The sequence below is a fragment of the Diabrotica undecimpunctata genome, chromosome 6 (genome assembly GCF_040954645.1).
Source record: "Diabrotica undecimpunctata isolate CICGRU chromosome 6, icDiaUnde3, whole genome shotgun sequence".
NCBI lineage: Eukaryota > Metazoa > Arthropoda > Insecta > Coleoptera > Chrysomelidae > Diabrotica > Diabrotica undecimpunctata.
Window position 1 is genome coordinate 124,274,925 of NC_092808.1, and position 24,187 is coordinate 124,299,111.

Consider the following 24,187-nt stretch of genomic DNA (forward strand, 5'->3'; position numbering starts at 1 on the left):
GTTTTGAATAATTCGTTAGTGGTACAGCCAAACCACTCTCTTAAATTTCTCATCCAGGACATTCTTCTACGGCCTGCATTTTTTTTGCATTATATTTTGTAGGAATGTGTACTTTTGTCCTCTCATTAGGTAGCCTAAGTATTCAAGTTTTCTCTTTTTTATATTCAGTATAACTTCAGGATCGTTATTTATTCTGCATATTACCTATTCATTTGTAATTTTATCCACCCAACTTATTTTTAGTATACGGCGGTAGCACCACATCTCAAAGCTTTCAAGATTTTTAACATTCCTCTGTTTAAGAGTCCATGCCTCAACACCGTAAAGCAAAGTACTGAATACATAGCATTTTATCATTCTAGTTCGTAGCTGAATACTAATATCATGATTACAAAATAATTTTTTCATTTTTATAAAGGTAGACCTGGCAATTTCAACACATCTTTTTATCTCGTGATTTTGGTCACCTGTTTCATTGATGAGGGTTCCCAAGTATTTGTATTCGCTTACTTTTTCTAGATGGGTACCGTTTATTGCGATACTAGTGTCATGTATTGGATTCTTACTGAAGGTCATATATTTGGTTTTTTTGAAGTTCATCCTTATGCCGTAGTTATTACATATCTCATTCATACTTTCAACTAGATGATGTAGATCTTCCGCTGTTCTTGCCATTATCACAGTATCGTCAGCATATCGAATGTTATTGATAACTTCTCCATTGACTATTATCCCTTCGTTTGCATGTGAGAGAGCTTCTTGGCATATTTGTTCGCTGTAGATATTAAACAAGAGCGGTGACACTATACAACCCTGTCGTACTCCTCTACGTATTTCTATTTCGTCCGATGTTTGGTCTTCTATTTTTATATTAGCTCGCTGATTCCAGTACAGATTTAATATTATTTGTATGTCTCTGGTGTCGATGTTCTTACCCTCCATGATTTCTTTGAGTTTATTGTAGCGTACTTTGTTAAAGGCCTTTTCAAAGTTTATAAAGCAGGCATGTACCTCTTGGTTAACATCTAGACATCTCTGTGTTAGGACGTTTAAGGCAAAGAGAGCTTCTCTTGTACCTAATCCTTTTCTGAATCCCATCTGTGTATCGTTAATATCGATATCTAACTTTTGATAGATTCGGTTGTGGATGACTCTAAGAAATATTTTAATCAGATGACTCATGAAGGAGATTGTTCAATGATCTGAACATTGCATTGCCTTAGTTTTCTTCGGTATGGTGACAAACGTAGACAGCAACCATTCTTGAGGTATTATACCAGTACTGTATATTGTATTGAATAGATGTAATATTATGGTTACGGATTTATCATTAATAAGCTTCAACAGTTCTGTAGGAATTTCATCAGGTCCATTTGCTTTTCCATTTTTAGCGTTTCTTATTGCATATTCTACTTCTTCTTTCAATATGTCTGGCCCAGTTGCATTGATTATCTGAGTTAAGTTGTTTCTATCGTCTTCAAATAATTCATTCAGGTATTCTGTCCATCTTTTTATTTTATTCTCTAGATCTACAATAAGATTTCCATCTTTGTCTTTAAGTTTACCTATTTGGCATTTCTTTATGCTTCCTGTTATCTCTTTTACTTTTTTGTGCATATCGAACGCATTGTACTTTTTCTCCTAGATTTCCATTTCTTCACACTGTTCTTTAATCCACGCCTCTTTGGCTTCTTTTATTCTCTTTTTTATGTGTTTGTTTATTTCTTTGTATTTTTCAAGGTAATTCTTCATCTTTCTTCTTTGTTCCATCAAGTCTAGTATATCTTGTGTCATCCACCGCTTATTATTTGATGTTGTTTTTGTAAGATGTTTCTTTCCTGTTGTTTGTATAGCTGTATTTATGTACTTTAATTATTGGTTAACGTTATTTGTATCGTTAATTTGTTGATGCACTGAACGGAGGTTTTCATTTATTTCTTCTCCTGTTTCTTGACGTATATTTTTGTTTCTAAGTTTATTTAAATCTAGTGCCTTTCTGTGTGGTCTTCTAATCTTTTTTGGTCTCGCCTCTATCACAGTAACTACCGGATTGTGATCTGAGTCTATATCAGCTCCTGGGTACGTCTTAGTACATTTAACAGCATTACGATACCTCCTGGCTATCATAATGTAGTCTATTTGATTTCTCACTATTTTTTCTTTGGTATGTTGTGGAGATGTCCATGTATATAACCGTTGAGGAGATAATTTGAAAAGGGTGTTTGTTATTACGAAGTCTTCGCTTTGGCAAAATTGAATCAATCGATCTCCTCTGTCATTTCTGTTTCCAAGTCCATAGTTTCCTACTTGTTCTCCTACCTTACCTTGACCCACCTTGGCATTAAGATCGCCCATTTTTATGTTAATGTGTTGCTTTTTTATTGTTTTCAGCATTTCTTCTAAATCGTTGTAGAATTGTTCTATTTCATTGTCATCTTTATCTGCTGTTGGCGCATAGACTTGAATAAGACTTATTAAGGTATGTCGTTCTTTAATTTGTATTAATATTAAGCGCTCTGAATAAGGAGTATAGGTAATCAGAGAGTTTTTCCATTTCTTTGAAATGATGATTCCAACTCAGGTTTAAAACAGAAAATTGTAAGTATTGAAAACTCTCCATATTATAAAATAAGAAATTCTGATTTTGATAGAATAACACATTGCACATACATAGTCTACACGAACACATACAACAGACAAAGAGCCAAACACATTAACAAATTTAACAACTTTTTCGAAAACATCAGAAAGAACAAATACAATAACCTGACAAGACATAATGCAAACAACACATCAGTTACCAATCTATCTAGAAGACAGTTGAACGCAACAGAGAACCTGATGCCCTCGAAAGTTATAACCCCGTATTTGTATTAAGAATTTATTAAAATCATTAGTCATTTATTTTTTTGCTGCATTTTAAATACTTACATAACAGAAACACAATATATAAGAGTTTGTTTTAAAAAATGTTTTGTCGGTTTGTCCAGCTCAGTCATCTCCATTTGAACAGTTTCATCTCTTAATAATGGCTCATATTCTTCTTCATAGCTACCCAATAATCCACAGTAGAACAACATCGATGATAGTAACCCGAGGAAGATAATTAGAAGAGCTATTTCCTAAAAATTAATTATCTCATTTAACTATCAAAAAACATAAGAAGGTAAAGACAGATAAGGTAATTGCCTTTCAAATTCAGATTAAACTTCCATGTTAAACCTAATACGAATTAGGTTGTCCTTAGGACTCCAATATGAATTACGAAAGATTTAGAATATATAAAACAGAAACAGTAACAACTATTTCAGATAATAACTATTCTATTATTATTCTATAGATCATATTCTATTCATTGTAACCATAAGCCTCCGCTTTTCTCTTCCACTGGTTCTAACCAGTACTTTCTCATCCGTCGTGAGAATAAGTGAGAATATCAAAGAATATCAAAGATATTCTCACTTATTCCCAATAGTAAGTTCAATAACAACTTATTTCCAAATCAGTTCAATATGGTTTAGTCGGCAGTGGAAGACGCACAACATCAATAACATTGTGTTTTTGCAAGTTCATCTACTGCATAACATACTGGAGGCTTATTTAATTTAACAATTTGTAGCAATTCAATTTTTACAGATATTTCTGGAAAACTAATGTTTCTGTCTGTTAGCCATTTCATAATATCCTGTTTCTACCGGAAGTATTTGGCAGACGTTCAATTTGACGGGAATAATAACTAGCGTTATCCATTACTGCAACCGAACCTTTTGGTAACAGTTCTATCATCTGACGAAAATATTCTTTAAAAACATCACTGTTTATATCTTCATGATAGTCTTCTGTTTTTTTAAAACTCTTATAAAAACCCGTTATCACTTCCAATATGTGGTATATTCCGGTAAGGGACGCTCGTCCCTTACCGTAAGGAACTTTTAATCCTGTGGATCAGAGCTGTCCAATTTCAAATAGTTTTTGGGCCACCATATAAGAAAATAAGAATGTGAAGGCCGTATCATATGCGACTTGGTAAATAATTTATAATGAATAAAACTGGTGTAGATTTAGATATCCATTTTTATTTATCCAAGAAGCTAAGTTACATTATAAGGTTAATTGCACATATAAAAAAGCACATGTATATTCATAAATTTAGTTAGAAGTTTGTGGATGCCGATTTTTACCAATAAGAGTCATTCATCAGCGGCATTACAGCTCGTTATGAGCCAAAGCCTTCTTCAGAACAATCTTCCATTCGCCCCTGTCTCTGGCAACTCTTCTCCATGCTTTAACTCCGATGAATTTTAGATCATCCCCTATGTTATCTTGATACCTAAGTTTTGGTCTTCCCCTGGCTCGTCTTCCCACTGGTCCTCTTCGGTCGAAAATTTTTCTGATCGTTACATCTTCATCGCGCCTAATTACATGTCCTATCCATCGAAGGCGTGCTAATTTAATACATTTTACAACGTCAGATTCCCCAAAACTAATAAGAGTATCAATATTAATTTCAATATTCGTTGTTGGCAAACAAAGCAACTGAGAAATCTGTATTTGGATTTTATAAATTTCATGTTTGGAAAGCTGCTTTCACAAAGGTACGTGCTTCCAAGCATGGAATCCATTCTTCTTCTTCTTTAGGTACCGTCTCCTCTAAGGAGGTTGGTAATCATCACAGCTATTTTCACGTTTGAGATTGCCGCTTTGAACAAGTCGACGGAACTGCGATTATACCACTTTCTCAGATTGTTGAGCCAGGAGATGGAATCCATTATAAGACCAAATTTTCTTAAATTGAAATAATGTTCCTCCGGTAGTAATTTGAAAAAGTCCAATCCTCTTTCAGGTCTTCCCTGGTAAAAAGGATCTAACTGCAAATCACATACTTCCACTTGATGGTCAGGTCTTACATTTTTAACACAGATAGTGAACGGCTGACTAAACAGTGAAATGTCTTCTTCAATTTTTCTTAAGTCACCAAATGGATTGTCAAATTCTTCTATCAATGTTTCAATCCATTCCAAATGGGTTGAAAATGAAATTTCTTCAAAATACTCTTTACAGTTTGGGAAGAATGTGGAATCTTGCTTCTCTAATAGGAATCTTGCTTCTAAATAGTCGACTTAAAGAGTTTTATTTTATTTTTAAATCCTTGTATATGGCTACACAAGTTGGCAATATTCTGCTGTTTTCCTTGAAGCTTCAAGTTTAATTCATTCAGATGAGAGGCCATGTCGGTTAGAAGTGCCAAGGTCTGACAAGAAGTTTGCTTCTTCCATTTGATTTTCGAATTCCGTAATGTTGGACATTTTTTAGGAAAAGGACAATTTCCTTACGTAGTGCAAAGAAACGTTGCAAACAGTTTCCTGCGCTTAACCAAAGAATCTCTGTGTGTAATAATAAGTCTCCATATGCAGCATCCACTTCAGCCAAAAAATCACGAAACTTCCTATGAGTGAGTGCTCGATTGCCGCCTCTGATAATATTTGTTATTTTAACGGTAACTTTCATGGCATCTGTTTGATGTAAGGATTTTCCACATAAGGCCTCTTGATGAACAATGCAGTGTATAAGAGGACAGTTGATATTATCTCCTCTGCTACAGTGAAGTCGTCGTGAATAGTTCAAAGAAAAAGTTGACTAATATCGGATTGGTCAGTACTTTCGTCCAGACACAAAGAAAAAACCTGCATTTTTTGGTATGTCATACAGGTATGTCATACAACTTTTCAGAAACGTATTCATCAATATGTTGTACACGTCTTGCAATTGTTTGATGAGATACTGCAACTGTTTTGAACTTCTAGGCGATTTTTGGTTTATTAAATTGTTCTGCCATTTTGATTGCACAATTCTTTATAAGGAGTTCATCACTAAATGGTTTTTTTTGCTTTGAAAATTTCCATCGCTACTTCATAAGAAGAATGACGTTTTATATTATATTCTTTGGAAACTGATATAATTTGCATAGTCACAAGGCACTGTAGTTTATTATTATTGTTTGTGATCAAATAGTCTGTTTCCCATCGGTCATGATACGCTCGCTATTCTTCTTGTTTGAGAAGACATAGTTGGTTCCATGCAACTATTTATTTCAAACTAAATTAATTACAATTAGCAGTTTGGCCTTATTACTGGTCACTTACCTCTCATAAAAACTAATCACATCTACAAATTTAATATCAGTAGATATCAAGTGTCTGACCACTCCAATACCATTCGCATTGATGATGATACTGACAAGTTTGTTACGATGGGCAAGCGATCCGTAAAAGGGGAGGGACGGTTTACATAGAGCGTTGCCAGTTAAAGTAAAAATTCTCTAACTAGTGATATTTTTCTGCCTACTGTGTTTATTTTTTTTTATAACATAGAAATTTACATATATTTCGGATTCATGCGTTCATATTTCCTAAACGTAGAATATCCATCCGCCGGCCGCAAAACATATCATCGCGGGCATCACGTTGGCCCTACTATCCTTCCAAAAAAGTCTGTCGTGAAGATTGAACGTCTGTGTCCTGCCACATTTTACGTACTGTGTAATCGTCAATCCTCGTGAAAACATTTAAAACTCGTCTTGGCCACAGTATATTGCTTAAAAAGAATCAGTAGGTTCACTCTCGCATTTTCACGGTTCCAATTTTGAATCCACTCCTGGCTGATTGCGCAATAGATTTGGCGAAAAATGCCGCTGTTGCAAGATTTAAAATATTCCATCAGTTTCATAGAATATTCCAAATTTATAATAAAATAATTATTATAGAAGTTCTTCAAAAAGAGGAAAATAAATTTCATAAATGGTAAAATTCTTCACATAACCACTATACACACTTCTAAAGTTTTAAAAATCATATTGCCTGATTGACTTAATCTATTCTCAAATAATTAATCATAAGTATCTATCCATTGATTGAAACTACAGTTATTTCAGTAAGTTATATATAAATTTTATTTATTTGTTGGTATATAGTTGGTTCTATAAGTTTATTTCGTTTTTAATACATATTAATGTGATATTTCTCCAGTTTTCTAAGTGGTTTTATTATTTTAAACGACGGATTATGATGAATTCAGCCAAAGCAAGAGTTTATTATTGCTGTGTATGTAGAAAAAACTCCAGGGACCATAACAACTTAAACTTGAGTTTCTTCAGGTTTCCCAAGGATGAAAATCGGTAAGAACTAAATTCTCTATTTAATATAATTGACCTCATCGTTGTCTGAAAGTGGAATCTGATTTTGTCTTTCAAAATTAAGATTCGACTGTTACTGTTCCTGTCTGTGAGTAGGTATCTTAGCTGGGTGTAACATATGTTCTACTATTTTATTTTCTGCAAGAATTTGAGTATTACTTTATTTGCAGAAACTATATAACAGGCCTTGTAAAATCCAGCTTTGGTTTTATTCTTCATGCTTTATTCTTAAAAACAAAAATTAAATTTTAAACTTTAAAAACTTAAGCTATGTAAAAAACATAATTTTCTTGAACCTTTTAAAACAGAATATTAAATAGCTGAGAAGATTTATATTGCATGTTAGCATTCGATCAATTAATTTTGTACTCAGCCTGAGGCCTTCTTCTTCGTCAATAAAGCAAAATTTGTCTTAAAGAAAATCTATTTTTATATATCATAGTGCCCTATCATATCTTGTATGTCGCTATACGTTCATTAATATTGAAGATACTGCGTAGTGCCCTTTTAGTCGTCGCCTTGTTAATTTTTTCTATCTGAATATATTCGTTATATCCTCCCCTTATATTTGCCATGTCGCATGTTAGGATTTAATCAGTTTTTTATTTTGTACTGAACCCGAGGCCTTCTTTAAGTCAAAAAATCAAAATTAGTCTTATGGTAAATCTATTTTTATTCATAGTACCCTATCATATCTCTTATGTTGTTATACGTTTATTAATATTGAAGATACTGCGTAGTGCCCTTTTAGTAGTCGCCTTGTTTATTTTTTCTATCTGAATATATTCGCTATATCCTCCCTTTTCATTTGCCATATTGCATGTTAAGATTCAATCAGTTGTTTATTTTGTACTGAACCTGAGGCCTTCTTTAAGTCAAAAAATCAAAATTTGTCTTATGGTAAATCTATTTTTAGTCATAGTACCCTATCATATCTCGTATGTCGCGATACGTTCATTAATATTGAAGATACTGTGTAGTGCCCTTTCAGTTAACGTATCACACGCTCCAATGCCGAAATGTGTATTTTTTCTGTCTCAACAGCGTTTTTACAGCTTTTACTTAATTACATTTAATTTTGATAGATGTTGGTAGTTCAGATTTCTTTCCTAGGTGGCGTAGTTACCTTACTGAATAAACAGTGTGACTTGTCATCCTAGTCTTTTATATAGATAGATTCTCCCAATTTTAAATGTACGTAAAAATATAAGTTTGACTAACAACGTTATGAACGTAGTGTTCCTACAGTGGGATCTTTAGGCTATATGACTTTTTTCATTTCATTATTTTGTTACTAATAAGTTGTGATTGTGAAAATATATATTCTATTCTAACTCGTATTCATAGTTCGCTACTTGTGTTTTTATAATCCTATTTTTATTATAACTGGTATTGTAAAATTCAAATCCTCGAAATATAATTTATAATTCGAATTTATTATTATTTTTTGATCTATAGAAATTAGTTTCCTCATTAGCTCTTCGTTTTATGAGATTTCTCACCAGTAACAGTGAATACAGTGTGATTTTCTAATGAATACAAAAAATTTAATATTCGATTAATCAAAACTAATGGATTCAACATAATACATTTTGAAGGACAAACAGTAATAATTATTTTGGGAAACTATTGATAATTGTCGAAAACGCTAAATTTATCAAAGTATTCATTATTCCGAAAATCTAATTAAATTTTAGGTCGCCACAAGTCACTTTTTTCCTATTAATTTTCGAGCAGTGTATTAAAAATTATATTGAGCAGTGTATAAAAAACTGGAATTTATCTACGCGTGGAAGTAATGCGCGTGAAAAAAATGGAACATGAAGAACAAAGGACTGGCGGCAGAGTGAACCTACTGATTCTTTTTAAGCAATATACTGTGTCTTGGCATAAAACGAATGAGAATGCCAATTATTAAAGTGAAGCTTATATACTGGCGTATAAAGCTTATATACTTTTTCTTTATAGTAAAATAGCGCCACGAGATGGCGTCACGAAATAGCCTTGCTAAAGCGCTGCAAACAGCTAGAAGAGTCCAATTATTCGACGAGGAGAGTCCTTTATACAATATTTCAACTTTTTTGATTTTATTTAAATCTATAACAAGGACATTAACTAACAGCTGTTTTATGTAATTCTTAAATATTACTTTTTTTTGTTTATTTCAATCATCTGTTTATTTGAATAATCTATACATTCACGTGTTTATTAAAATTACACGTGTAATTAAAGTAATAAGCAAATAATAAAATTACTTTATTCAATTTTAAAAATATTATTTAAAATTGAAAAATACAGAAAATATGTATAGGTACCAGTAGTATGAAGCTTCGCGTTTATCTACAGTACCGCCTACTGTACCACTTTTTTATGTTGAGACACATTTTCTCAGTCCTCTTTAATAGTGACAATTCGGTATTAAAACTGCACAATGAGTTTTCTTGAATAAATATTATTCCGGAAAGATCTTACTGTGGTCTTCGTGAATGGAAGAAATTGTTTTTGTTTTAATTTCTTTAATTTTAGTTATTGGATTAATAAAACACTTTATTATTTTTTAAACGTTTCCGCGAATTACCATAATCGATAAAGGCTTTAGGGATACTTAATTTGCACTCAAATACTTACCTTAAATTTGTAAAAGTCATTAGGTCCTATATTATCTGCAACTCCGTCACTTTTAAGTACAATAAGTGTTATTATATATACACATATATTACAACAAACAGAAGCGATGTACCTAAAATTAAAGATGATTAAAATACTTATACAGAATAAATCATATTCTACAAGTATTCGTTTCATTTCTGATTCATTTATAGTGATTATATGTCTGTTGTGTTTGTTGTGTTCGGTATTGTAAAAAGGCTTTCTTCTTTTCTTCACCTTTTGTCTTCATTTCCTCTCTAAACTATGGGGTTTTATTTTTTGATATGTTAGTGTTCGTTACTTTCATCTCTCCATATGATTCTGTTGCTGCGTTAATTATGTTATTTTTGAGTTTTTCCCAGCTTTCCTCGATGTTATCGTTTTCTAATATTTTATTCCCAGCGATCTTCTCTGATATTCTTTTTCTGTACAAGTATTCCGTGGATTCCGTATTTAGTCCTTCTACTTTGATTTTTGTTTGTGTTGGCGCTGCTCTCTTGGGTGTGAAGTATTTCAGGATTATTCTTATTTTACATAATACTAGGCTATGGTCGCTACCTACATCTGCTGAGTTGAGGCGTCTTACGTCAATTATTTTAACATAATGTATCATAGATCTTTCTCCACGAGTGTTTTAAATGTATATTTGTGTTGGTCTTTGTGGTCAAAGAATGTGTTGTTTATTTTAAGTTCGTTATTGGTGCAGAAGTAAATCATCAGTTCTCCATTTTCGTTTTTAACATTCTCGTTATGTTTTTGCTTAATTCCGGGTATTACTTGATTCCGGGTATTAAAATCCTCCAATATTATCATCTTTCCTCTGACTTGATCTACTACTTTTTGTAATTGGTCATAAAACGTTTCCCTTGTTGTTTGAGGTTTGTTATTTTTTGGACCATTTACTTCGATGATGTTCAGGTCTTCCTTCTTCATTCTTATCTTTGCTGTTACAATCCCTTTTGATATGTATTGACACTCTTTGTGTGTTGCATACCTACTGTGTATAATTATAGGTGATATGTCCCCAACTTCCTATAATTCCGTTAATATTGGTGTATTCTTGTACTTCTTCTTAGTATTGGCAACCAAAGCCTGCTGCATTCTGCTGAGTGGTTTGCTATATATTTTTCATTAAGTAAGATGAGAGCTGCTTCAATGACTTTTTATGTTTCTTTCATAATTATTGATGCATCTATTTATTGTACTCCGTGCTTGTTGTCCCAGGCATGTTTGCATTTCTGGGATTTGTCAAAGACTTTGTTATTGATGTATGCTTCATTCTCCTTTATCCTGACACTTAGTGGTCTTGCAGTTTTTCCCACGTAGCAATTGTTGCATTCAGATGGTATTTTATAGATAAGATGTTTTTATCTTTCTTGTGTTGTTGGGTTTGAGTTTGGATATTGTAGATCTCAATGTGCTGGTTATTTTGAATGTTGTATTTGTTTCCTAGCTTTTTTAATATTTCTGATAAGCCCTTTACATATGATATTGCTGTCATCTTTGAATCCCATCTTGTAAGTGTTTCTGGATTACTTGTGGTGTTTTGTTGTTTCCTTTCTTCAATCTTGTGGAATTACTTGTTTATAAATGACAATGGGTAGTTATTTTTTGTAAAAACCTTCGTAAGCAGGTTTTTTCTTCCTGAAATGTATTTTCATTAGAGCAGTTGATTCGGGTTCGTATTATGATTTGATATTTCCTTTTTTAATTTTTACGTTGTTGAAGTGGTAATTGAGATATTTGTTGGTGTAGGTTGGTTTACTGTAAACTTTGGTTGCATATCCTGTGTCTTCTTTTGTGATTAGCACATCCAGAAAAGGAAGTGAATTGTTTTCTTTTTCCATGTTGAATTTGATTGATTGTTTTTTATTGTTGATATCCATCAGAAATTTATTCAATGCTTGTGGTTCGTAAGGCCAAATGGAGAACACATCATCTAAATATCTCCACCATACTACTAACTACTAATAGCTAGTAACATTTTACACACAAGTTGTAAAGAATTGTTCTAAGTAGATTTCATGTTATCAGAAATTATCCTTAGAAAAAAAACTTAATGTTCTTTTAATAATATTAACAATTCCGGAACAAAGCATATAAATCCTGATAACAACATACAAACTTTACATACAAACAATAGTTTTAAGTTAGTTATATCTCAATACAACTATAATGTACATTTTTTAAAACTAATTTGAATTTGTTTCATAAAAACCAAAAAATGTCAATTTACCTTATTGCCGTTAAGTCGGAGCTATGTCTGTTGCTTCTTGAGATTTCTGGTATGATAGATAAATGTGATATTTGAACAGTTGCCCATCCAATTTGAAACAAACTTATACTGATTATATAATAGACAATTATAGCAGTTGAAAATGTAGCTGGTTTTATGGAAAATATTAGAGCAAACCCCAAAGCTACTGCACCAGTTCCTAAAATGAGATATTTAATAAAGTGCTGCCTAAAAAATTACGTTAATTTGAATATTTTGTAATTTTTAAACTAAATAATATATCTCTAGATATATTTTCCAAATTATTAAAGTCACCTAATAATAATACCATTTCTACTAATACAGTGCTTTTCAGAGAAAACTATACACCTTAAATACCTTTTAAACTTCTAATTTTTAGGAAAAGCGCAAAAACACGTCAATTATTATTTGAAGGTGGAGACATTATGTCATATTTAAGCTTGTTGGGAAAGGCACCCTCTCACCTCTAGTATCATCCCTTAATTTTTTTTAAGTTACTTCCACCTTTTTTTATTTGATATTTGGATTCTCCTCTTTGTACTGATTTCAAAAATGGATAACAAATGATGCTTACAGTAATTAGTTTATGAGAAAAATAAATACAAAATCAAGAAAACTCGACTGAAAAAAAATGATTTTTTTTACAATTTTATTACAAACATTTAGAATGAACATTTTACTACAAAAATGTTTACAATAATTGTTTAAAATGATTGCCAATCAGTTTCATAGAATAGTATAATCTATTTTAAAATTCTTCTCCGACTTTGCTTACTTCTGCATTTAATTGTTGTTGGGAATTTATATTTATTGTACAGCCAGCAATTGACGGATTTGTAGTTTACTGTTTTTATTTGCGAAAAACCAAACTTAAATTCCTACAATATATAAAATTAACAATATAAAAAATTAATTAATTCCCATTACTTACTGTTCTCTTGCTGTCTGCTAAATTTATTTAAATTTTTCCCTAATCGGTGACAGTTTATTTTCTGACGTTTTTTTTCTATTTGACATAGTCTATAGAACAGTTAGCAACAGGAAATTTTGGGTAACATGATAGAACTTAAAATTAACTAAATACATTGTATAAAAATAACAAATATTCGTAACACTCCCACCCGGTACAGTTCTATGCAAAAGAGAAACTGTACCACTCATTTTTCATCATCTTTTTAGTCTCCATTTATTGGTATTACTGCTAATTTTATAACAGGACGTTCATATATTCCATTTTTTGTTTGAACTATTGCTCGTCGCACTTGCCCATCAGATGATTTTTTAACTTCAATTACCTTACCCTTTGGCCAATTGCATCTTGGTAAATCTTTATCACATATAATTACAATATCGCCCTGTTTAATTGGTACAACTTGTTTATGCCATTTTGCCGAAGTAGTAGTTCAGGTATGTATTCAGAAATAAAGCGTCGCCAACATTTATTTGCAAATTGCTCTCTGTACAAATAATTAAATTTAAATACTTTAACATCTTCGTTTAAAAATGCAATTGGTTTATCTCCGTTTGAAGATCCAATTAGAAAATGATTTGGGGTTAGAGATTCAGATTCTTCAGATTCTATTGGAAGATAAGTAAGTGGTCTTGAGTTTACTATGTTTTCTGCAGCTATGAGACAACTATAAAGTAATTGGTCAGTAGGGTTCCTGCTTGGTAAAGAATCATATAACGAAATTTTAACCGCTTTCACTAGGCGCTCCCAGGCCCCACCCATATGTGGGGAAAGGGGTGCGTTGAAGTGAAATTTTAGCTCTGGGCTAATCAGTGAATTGGCTATTAATTTACTGTCAACCTTTTGCAGTTCTTCTCTCAATACTCGTTCAGCTGCAATGAAATTCGTACCTCGATCACAATATATATGCCTTGGTCGTCCTCTTCTGTTAATAAAATTTGTCAAACATAGTATAAAACTGTCCACATCTAGTTTGTAAGCTACTTCGAGATGGACTGCTCTAGTCGTGAGACACGTAAATAAAGCTCCCCATCTTTTCTCCGTCCGTCTTCCAACAGTTACATTTATTGGACCAAAATAATCCATGCCAGTATGTGTAAACGGAGCAGTAAATGTTGCAAGTCTACATGGCGGTAGAGGTGACATTTCTGGTGGTTTTGGGTTAGCAAATTTGACCTTGCAATTTTGACAATTCGTCCTAATCTTTTTAACTAGTTGTCTGAGTTTTGGTATATAAAATTTTTGTCTTATCTCATTTACTACAATTTCATGATTTCTATGGTGATATCTTTTGTGATAGTCTTCAATAATTAGTAAAGTTAAACGACTTCCTCTTGGTAAAATTATTGGCCTTTTTGTTTCTGAAATAACATCTCTAGCTTCATCTAATCTTCCTCTTATACGAAGTAAACCATCTTCATCCAGATATGGCGATAATTTATATAAACTGTTTGATTTATTAACTGTTTTCTGTAAGCTACCAGAATTATTAGTTTTTAATTGTTTTATTTCATTTTTGAAATATTCACATTGAGTTTGCTTTATTAAAATATTTCTAGCACCTAAAAGTTCTTCCGAAGTTAATATTCCTTTAGACTCTTCAGATTTCATCAATTTTGCATAAACAATTCTTAAAAATCGAAACATATATGCAGTTGCTCTTAAAATTCTATTAAATTGACTGAATCTTTCAAAATCTATTAAACGTGGACTATTAAATTTTACTTCATGAGTGGTTAAAATTTCATCAGCTTTTTCCTTTTTAAGGGTGGTGTCTGGAGGCCAACTGTTTTCTAATTGATACAGAAAATCAGGACCTTTAAACCAACACCTGGTGTTTTTCAAATTGGGACGTTTCGTCCATTTAGTAGCTTCGTCGGCTATGTTATTCTTAGTAGGTACATATCTCCAATGTGATATCATTGAGTTTTGTTGAATTTCGGCCACTCTGTAAGCAACATACTTTGGTAATTTTCTTGGGTCTTCATTTCTTAACCAGCTTAAAACTGTTGAAGAATCTGTCCAATAAACAATGTTGTGCACAGTTATGGAAAGATGTTGACAAAGGCTTTTAGCAAACCTTGAACCCATTACCGCACCATTAAGTTCCAATCGAGGAATAGTTTGTGGTTTTAATGGTGCTACATGTGTTTTCGCTCCAATCAAAGTACACTCTATGACATCTTTTTTCATTATTCTTAGATATGCCACACAAGCACTTGCGTGTTCGCTGGCATCTACAAAAATGTGCATTTGCGAATTGGTATCCTTCCAGTTTTCGAGTTTATTAAGAAAATATCTTGGAATTGAAACTTTCTCTATTTCTGGAAGCTGTTTTAACCAAACAAGCCATTTTTGAAACTGTTCATTGGTTATTGGTTGATCCCAAGAAATGTTACTCCTCCATATTTCCTGTAAAAGAATCTTCACATAAATCAAAAAGTTTGCTAACAAACCTAAAGGGTCATATACAGACATTAAGATTTGTAAAATTTCTCGCTTTGTTGGCTTTCTTAATCTACTTAAAACATCTTTGTTTCCTTTATTACATTTTAAATTGAAAATAAAATTATCTCCCTTTAAATCCCACCACATTCCTAGAACCTTTTCCATGCTCTTATTGTTTCCTATATCTAGGTTGACTTCCTCGTTATTTCCGTGGGTGGTGTTCATGATTTTTATTAATTTTTCAGAGTTTGATCTCCAGTTTCTTATTTCAAAATTTCCGCTGGCGTGAATTAAGGCAATTTCTTTTGCTAATTGGATGGCTTCATCCTCAGTGTCTGTTGATTCTAAGAGATCATCGACATAATGATTCTTTACTATGGAATCAACAGCGCTAGGATATTCTACGCTAAATTTCTTCGCATTAGTGTTTTTAACAAACTGTGCACAACTGGGTGAGCAGGTAGCCCCAAAGGTCATCACAGTCATGACATAAACTTCCAAAGGATTATCAGAGCTACCATTGCGCCACAAGAATCGTTGTGCATGTTGATCTTCTTCTATTATACCTACACGAAGAAACATTTCCTTGATGTCTCCAGAAAAGCCAATCTTTCTTTCACGAAATCGTAGGAGGACGCCTAATAAAGAAGCAAGTTGGTCATCTCCTTTTAATAACATAGAATTTAAGGATATTCCCTGTACGGTTGCTGCTGCATCCCACACTAATCTGAATTTGTCAGGTTTATTAGGATTAAAGGCCGGAAATATGGGAAGATACCATGTTTTTTCTTGATGCTCTAAGAGTTCTTGTTCTGACAGTTTTCTAATATATTTCTTTTCTAGAAAATCTTGAATTTGTTGATTAATTTTGGTACCTAGTTCTGGATTTTTCTTAATTTTTCTCTCTATACACTCCAGTCTTTGAATAGCCATAGGTTTACTATTAGGGAGTTTCAAGTTGTCGTATTTCCAGAGTAATCCAATTTTATATTGGTTACCAATTTGAACTAGGGTACTTTCTTGTATACGAATAGCCCTATCTAATTCTTTGGAAACAGACGGTTTAATATTTTGAACTCCAAGGCTTTCAACTGAAAAGAAATCTTTTACAGTATTGAAGAGTTCTTGGTTAGTAATGCTTTCAGAACTACATTTGCAAATGTGGTATGAGTAGTTTAATTCCACATCGTTATTTGAAAACATTGCAAAAATGGTCCAACCTAACCTGGACTTTGCAGCTATCGGTTGAAGTTCTAGACCTTCCTTCACTCGAAGTGGTAACGCCAAGTCCCAGTTATCTAAGCCTATCAAGATCTGAGGAACAGCGTTCTTATATGATTTGAAAGGCAAGTTTTTTAGATAGGGAAAGCTTTCTTTAATTGCCTTTGCATCGAGAGTTTGTTTTGGAAGGCCTAATTTTCTTACCGTTCTGGCTGGTCGGTGGTCAAATTCTTTGGCCCCATTATAATCACCAGCAATAGAAAAAAATACTTTTTCTGACGCATCTTCTAAGCGTTGTTGATTTCCTGTCCATTTTAAGCAAAGTTGTTCTGGGTTTCCCATTATATTTAGCTTTTTAGCAATACTTTCTTCTAACAAAGTAACGGAAGACCCTTCATCTAGAAAGGCAAAAAATGTAGTGACCTCCCTACTTCCATTTCTTAAAACAACGGGAAGTATTCGAAAGCGTGTTCCTTGATGTGCATTACTTTCTTCATCTGCAGATAAGAGGTGTGATTCTACTGTTTGCATACCGCTTTCCTTTTTGATAAGCTTTGTACTTTTATTGGATACTTGTTCTGAAAATTCATGAAGAAGAGGATGATGCTTCTTTTGGCATTCTTCTTTGTTGCATTTTACAGGATACTTACAGGGAAATCTGTGTGTCTTTAAGCAAAGCCTACATAAATTTAAGGCTTTAACAGCCTCCCATCTTTGAGATAATGAATATCTCTGAAATTTTGAACAACCTGCAATCTTTTTACAATCTCTCTGATTACACAGTTTACAATTATGTGTTTCACTGGAGGCATTTGGTTCATGTATATTAGCATGCACATTATTATTAAATTGCCTTTTTTTATTACTTTGGTCATTAAGGGCTAGTGTAGGTAGAGCAGAACAAACATTTGTTGCCAGATTATACAACCAATCAGCAAGTTCCCTTAATCCCTGAAAATTTTGAAAAGCATTGCGATATATCGCCCAATTAACTTTAATTTGTGAAGGTAGTTTCTCTAATAGTTCATGCATAAGGGTAGGGTTATTAAGATAGTCTTTTAAATTAGATGCTTCCAATAAAACACATAAATTTTTAACTGCTAAAGCAAATTCTACCAGAGTTTCAAGTTTTTCCGGTTTATGAGGTGGTAATCTACGAATAGAATTTATATGAGCTTCAATAATTTGCTCTGGCCTTCCAAAAAGAATTTTTAATGTAGCTATAATTTGGGGCACACATTGAGGTAATATTAAAAAACTTGAAACACTGACTCTTGCTGGACCTTTTAAACATTTTTGTAATCTTAATATATTCTCATGATTATCTACTTGACATAGCTCAGTAGATCTTTCAAAACTACTAATAAAAACGGGCCAGTCATATGGATTACCATTAAAAATAGGGAGATCTCCAGGATCCCTTCTTTTATATAATATACCTGAACTTTTATCGTTATAAGTTGGCAGAGGCTTACCAAGTGTTGGTGTTAAAGGGGCAATATTGTCGATAACGGGCTTATCTATATTTAGAGAAAGGAATTTATTGACCAAAGGGTTAGTTTCAATTATTTCTTCTTCATCGATGTCTTGACTAGCATTCGAGCACTCATCTTCTTCTATAATTCTCCTAGACTCCTTGGTTAACTCTCGTTCTTGACGTAATAGATCTCGTTCTTCCTGCAGAAGTTGAAGCTTCATTTTTGTTTTGCTGCTTGTTGATGAGGAGCTTTTTAAGGAGGTTGCAGAACAAGATTTCTTGATTTTGGAACCTTGTGGGTGAGACTTCTTAGTGGCTGCGTCTATACAAAGAGGGCACTTCCAGCTGTCATCACCAATTACTTCGGAATCATCCTGTACAATTACGCATTCAAAACAGCACCATTTTTTACATTCTGTACATTCTACCATCCGTTCTTCACGATATGGTTTGCCGCACACAGGACATAGATCAATTTTGGTTCGTCCAACAACTGATGGACCCATATTCGTAGATCTTGTAAGATTGTGTGATTCAGCAATCGCGTGTGATGAATAGAATTTGAGCTTGTTGGGAATTTATATTTATTGTACAGCCAGCAATTGACGGATTTGTAGTTTACTGTTTTTATTTGCGAAAAACCAAACTTAAATTCCTACAATATATAAAATTAACAATATAAAAAATTAATTAATTCCCATTACTTACTGTTCTCTTGCTGTCTGCTAAATTTATTTAAATTTTTCACTAATCGGTGACAGTTTATTTTCTGACGTTTTTTTTCTATTTGACATAGTCTATAGAACAGTAGCAACGGGAAATTTTGGGTAACATGATAGAACTTAAAATTAACTAAATACATTGTATAAAAATAACAAATATTCGTAACAATTGTCGATATTCATCCTCTATTCTTTGTTGTAAATCTTCGAGAGATTCTGGTTAAGTAGCCTAAATTTTTGTTTTTAAAAACCCCCATAAGCAAAAGTCTAAGGGTGTTAAATCCGGTGCCCTAGGTGGCCAATCCATTATCTATCTTCTTCTACCTATCTAATGTGCGGAAAAAGTTTCGTTTAAAAATTGTCGCCCAGGTATAGCAAAGTCTGAAGAAGCTTGATGTTGAAATACAATCAAATCTTCGGAAAGGATATTTTCATTTTCTACTATTTTTCTAATACGATCAATCACTTGCCTAAGTAACTCAAGACACGATACACCACTTAAGTTTCCAGTGATAAAAAATGGTTCGATAATGTGATCCCCTAAGATACCACACCATAAGTTTAACCTTTGAGGATGCTGTGTGTGAAATTCACGCACAATACGTGGATCACTCTCAGCCCAGTAGCCCAGTATCGGCAATTATGTCTGTTCACCAAGGCATTTAATTAAAATGAGCATTCATCGAAAAAGCAATTATCGCTTAACAATTGTGGATTATTAATGATGCATTGTGTCATGAATTCGCAAAAAAAACATCAAGCTGACTCTTGATTTGTTAGTCAGCCACGATGCGGTCTTATTTTTCACGAATGTTCCTATAGATGAATCATTAGAAATAATAAGCAGAAAGTATCCATTACCACAGAGTACTCTAAATCTAACAAAGCACTGCTTAAATAACACATATTTCATCTATAAGGAGCAAAGGTATAAACAAGTTGAAGGAGCAACAATGGGTTAACCACTGTCACGAAAAAGGGATCTTAGACCCTAAGTAGTAATGACCAACTCTTGCAGAATACTCGGGCGATACTTCGTCCAACTCGAATGCAAATCTATAGGGCAATTATTAGATACTGTTGTACTTTTAGCTACCCTCTTTTGGTTTTATTTTTTAGTTCGATTTAAGACTAAGATCGTTATATAACTATATTTCCTGAAGAACACCTCAAATAACCCGTCCTCGTTATATCCTTTGTTAACTAGTATCCTTTTATATAACATAGAAACCGTTAAAAATGCAAATAGCATATCAAAATTACTCTAATTCGCTAATCTGAGTTGTTTGTTTGAAAATAATTTTAGGTTTCTAATTAACTCTTAGATAAAGCTTTATTCATGGCGTCATTAAGAATCCTACAAACACAAACCCTTCAGTTTTATGTGTTTTATTTGTTTTGTATTATTGTACCAGACAAGATTGTTCTATTTATACTTAATAATTTAAAATAATATTTACCTGCTAAATGCCACAACCTTCGATATTCGATATAGTCAATACAGTAACCGACAATTGGTGTTGCCAGGGAATCCACAATTTGACCTAGAAGAAAATAATTAATCTGAATCCAGTAAGAATGCAAACCACGTCAAACGATATATCAAAAATATTTCTGGCATTGAATTATGTCCATATTTTTTAAAGATGTTTATGTGATTAATCAAAATACAGATTTCCCAAAAAGCTCTGCCGATTGTCTTAGGATAAATGTAATAAAAAAAACAAAAGAATATGCATTAAGAGTACATTTAAATTAAAAAAAAAGTAGTAAAAAGCGTATGAAACGGTATCTGAAGTTTAAAACTATTCATATTGGATTTATAACAGATGGTGGTAAATTCAATGATTGCATATCCATAAGTGATATGCCCAAAGGTGAAGCATAAAAGTCGTTCACTTTGGTTTCTACAATAATGTGACCTATATTTTGGAAATTTACTAATGTGATCAGTGATCAATACTCCTTTGTATTTGTGCTTCAGGCGCATTTCAATTGGAACTAACTTCTTTTTAAATACCTGTCAATTCTTGCGGAACATATTCTCAAAGTTTGAATAAATAAACATATTTGAATATACTGCTTTACCATCTAGGTGGTATGTTCGTGTGCTGGTTCTTTTAATCCGTGTTTTAGTTCTTTTTTCTTTTTATAGGCACAAACATGACTGAAAATGATACATAGATGCACTTAGCTTGATAGTTATTAAGTTTCCAAAATAGACTACCGTAAACATGGCATACTTTGCCCAGTGTGTTCAACTTTGCCCACTGTAAAGGTAAAGGTTAAAGGTGAAGCACTGCTGGATGTACACTAGTAGGAATATTGTCTAAATTGTTGTTTGTACATCTTATTTAGTATTGCCTTAACTAAATTTACGATGGAACGTTTATCAGGGATTACATGTTCTGTCTTTATAAAACAAAATCCAAGTGGGCAATGTTATCCCGCCTTTTTTTGTTTTTTTTTATATAAAATGTTTTAGAGGCATATAAAAGGAAACTTAAGTGCACTTTTGGCGTTAACACCATAAAGTATTGATTTTTACGTAAAACAGCATGTCAGTATTTAATTCTTTTTTTTTCCTTTCAAGGACCAATCAAAATGCCAAGAAAAAGTAGAAAAAAATTGGGAGCAAGGCAGTATGTAAACTACTATTGCGTCATGCCGAACTGATAGGGATTTAGAAGAAGAAATAGAGTTGGAGACGAATGACGATGAAACTTTAGCAGAAGAAATGGAGATGGAGATGAATAACAGTGACGATGACAATGGTGAGAAGGCAGATGCATTTCATAAAGAAGAGCAGGGTGAAATGGTTTAAAATATCGAGTTTGATAAAAATATCGAAGTAGATGTAAATAACAACAGATGGCAATCAGATAGATCACATACTAACATCCAAAAAATGGAAAGCAATAATGCACGATGTCAGATCATATAGAGGAGCAAACGCGGAGACAGACCATTTTCTAGTAATAGGAGAAATCAAAATGAAGACAATTAAGCAGAGAACAAGACAAAACAAAAGAAGATGGAATCTGGAGAAGTTAAAAGTACAGGAACTACGAGAACAATATGAGACAGCCCTAAAGGAAAATCTAACAGAAGCAAATAACACAGAGGACATATGGAAAATTATAAAAAAATCCATTTTGAATTCAGCTGAAGAGGTGCTAGGACAGAGGGAAATAAAAAGAAGGAAAGAGTGGTTTGATGCAGAATGCGAAATCAAAATCAAACCGAAAAACTAAACAAGAAATTAATGGATATCAACTAAAGAAGAACATCATCGAAACGAATATAAAGAAAAAAAGAAAGCAGAGGATAATTGTTGCAAGAACAAAAAAAAACTGTGAATGGAAGATGTTAAAGGATCTAGAAAAGAATAGTAAAGACAGCGCCAAACTATTTGGATACCTAAAAGCTCAACAGAGAAAAGGCAGACCAGTAGTTAAAATTGACAATAGATTGTTTAGTGAGATAGTGGGAAACACACTTCACAGAACTATATAGATGCAAAGAAAGCCCGGAAGAGGAGGTAGGCGCAATGGAAGACATAAGAGATAATGAAATAGGGATACAAACATATGATGAATCAGACATCATTCAAAAAATGAAACAGAAAAGAACACCCGGCCCAGATGAAATTTCCAATAAGCTGATTAAAAACGGAGGGGAAAAGTTATTAACAAGCATCTATAACCTAATAGTTGGAATATGGGAAGCAGAAGAAATCCCCGAGGATTGGAAAGAAGGCAGAATTATACCAATATTTAAGAAAGGAGAAGTAACAAACTGAAACAACTATAGAGCAATATCTCTACTGAGCACAACATATAAAATTCTAACAGCCCTCATCAAGCAAAAACTCACTCAATTCACAGAGAAAAAAATTGGGGACTACCAGCAAGGACCCAGAGAAAGCAGATCCACTACAGATGCGATCCACATAGTTACACAAACAATCGAAAAATACCACGAACACAACATAGAACTCCACATCCTCTTCGTAGACTTCAGACAAGCCTTTGACTGTATTTGAAGAAATAAATTATTTATTGAAATGAAAAATCAAGATATTACAGCAAAATTAATCAGATTAACAAAAATGGCCATGGATGGAGCTCGAGCTAAAGTAACAACAGAAGAATGTAGTACAAAATCAATTACAATAGAAACAGGAGTACGGCAAAGCGATTCTCTGTCAACCACATTATTCAACATAGCAGTAGAACAAACAGTCAAGGCCTGAAAATTAAAGGAACCATAGCCCACTCCTCAACACAAACAGTTGCATATGCAGATGATTTAATTCTTATGGGAAGAGACAAGGAAAAATTAAAAGAAGCAGTAACAATCCTGGAAAAAGAAGCACGGAAAAGGTCTAGATATTAATGAAGGAAAAACAAAATATCTACTCTCCTCTAGAAGAGAAGATAACAGGGCGAGAGAAATCAAAATAGAAAACTACACTTTTGAAAGAGTCCAACAATTTAAATATTTATACGAGAAATGAAGAAGTAACGGAACGAATACTAGCAAGCAACAAAACATACTGGAGATATCATAGGCTCATGAAGGACAAGAACTTATCCAGAAATACAAAACTGAAAATATACAGAGTTGCAATCAGACCAGCAGTTACGTACGCAGCATAATCCTCAGACGGATTATGGGCCCGATAAGAATGGACCACGAGAAATGAGAAGAAGAATGAACCATGAACTAAGAGACATAATGAAGGAAGAAGATATAGTTAGATTTATTAACGCACAGAGACTGAGATGGCTGGGACACATAGAGAGAAAGAAAAACGACCTACTGATTAAGAAGATCAACAGATGGAAACCAGCAACTGAAAGACCAAGGAGAAGACCCAGAAAGAGATGGGAGGATCAGGTCAATATCAAAATTCTGGAAGTAAGAAACTAGAGGAACTATGCACATATCGAAATGAGTGGAAGAAAATTGTAACGAAAGCCAAGTCATACAACAAACTTTGACAACATATAGGTGGAATGCGGAGTGATTCACCGCAATAAGCGAATCAGAGAGCTCTAAGTAAGAGCGGCCAAACATCCCACCTGGAATGAAAAGCCCTGATGATGATGATCCACATTCATACAGCAGTTTCTATCAAGATTCTTTCTTCCAAACCCAGTGCCAGAAGAAAAGTTGTTGGTGCTTCTATCTGATGCCGCACCATATATGGTAAAAGTAGGACAGAACTTTAAAGTATTTTACCCCA

General features: G+C 33.1%; 1 protein-coding gene across 2 annotated transcripts in view; it reads right to left on the bottom strand.

The window, feature by feature from the left end:
- Positions 1–24,187, bottom strand: part of LOC140443820 (major facilitator superfamily domain-containing protein 12-like) — a 46,847-nt gene that overhangs the window by 13,248 nt on the left and 9,412 nt on the right. Inside the window, exons 3-6 of one of the 2 annotated variants that reach the window (XM_072535285.1) lie at positions 20,397–20,480; positions 12,078–12,276; positions 9,821–9,932; positions 2,932–3,122 (exon numbers count right to left, since the gene is read on the bottom strand). In XM_072535285.1, the coding sequence (XP_072391386.1) occupies positions 2,932–3,122; positions 9,821–9,932; positions 12,078–12,276; positions 20,397–20,480 (586 nt within the window). Of the gene's footprint in view, positions 1–2,931; positions 3,123–9,820; positions 9,933–12,077; positions 12,277–12,392; positions 12,463–20,396; positions 20,481–24,187 lie in introns of those variants that run through there. The other variant, XM_072535286.1, reaches the window with a different exon arrangement.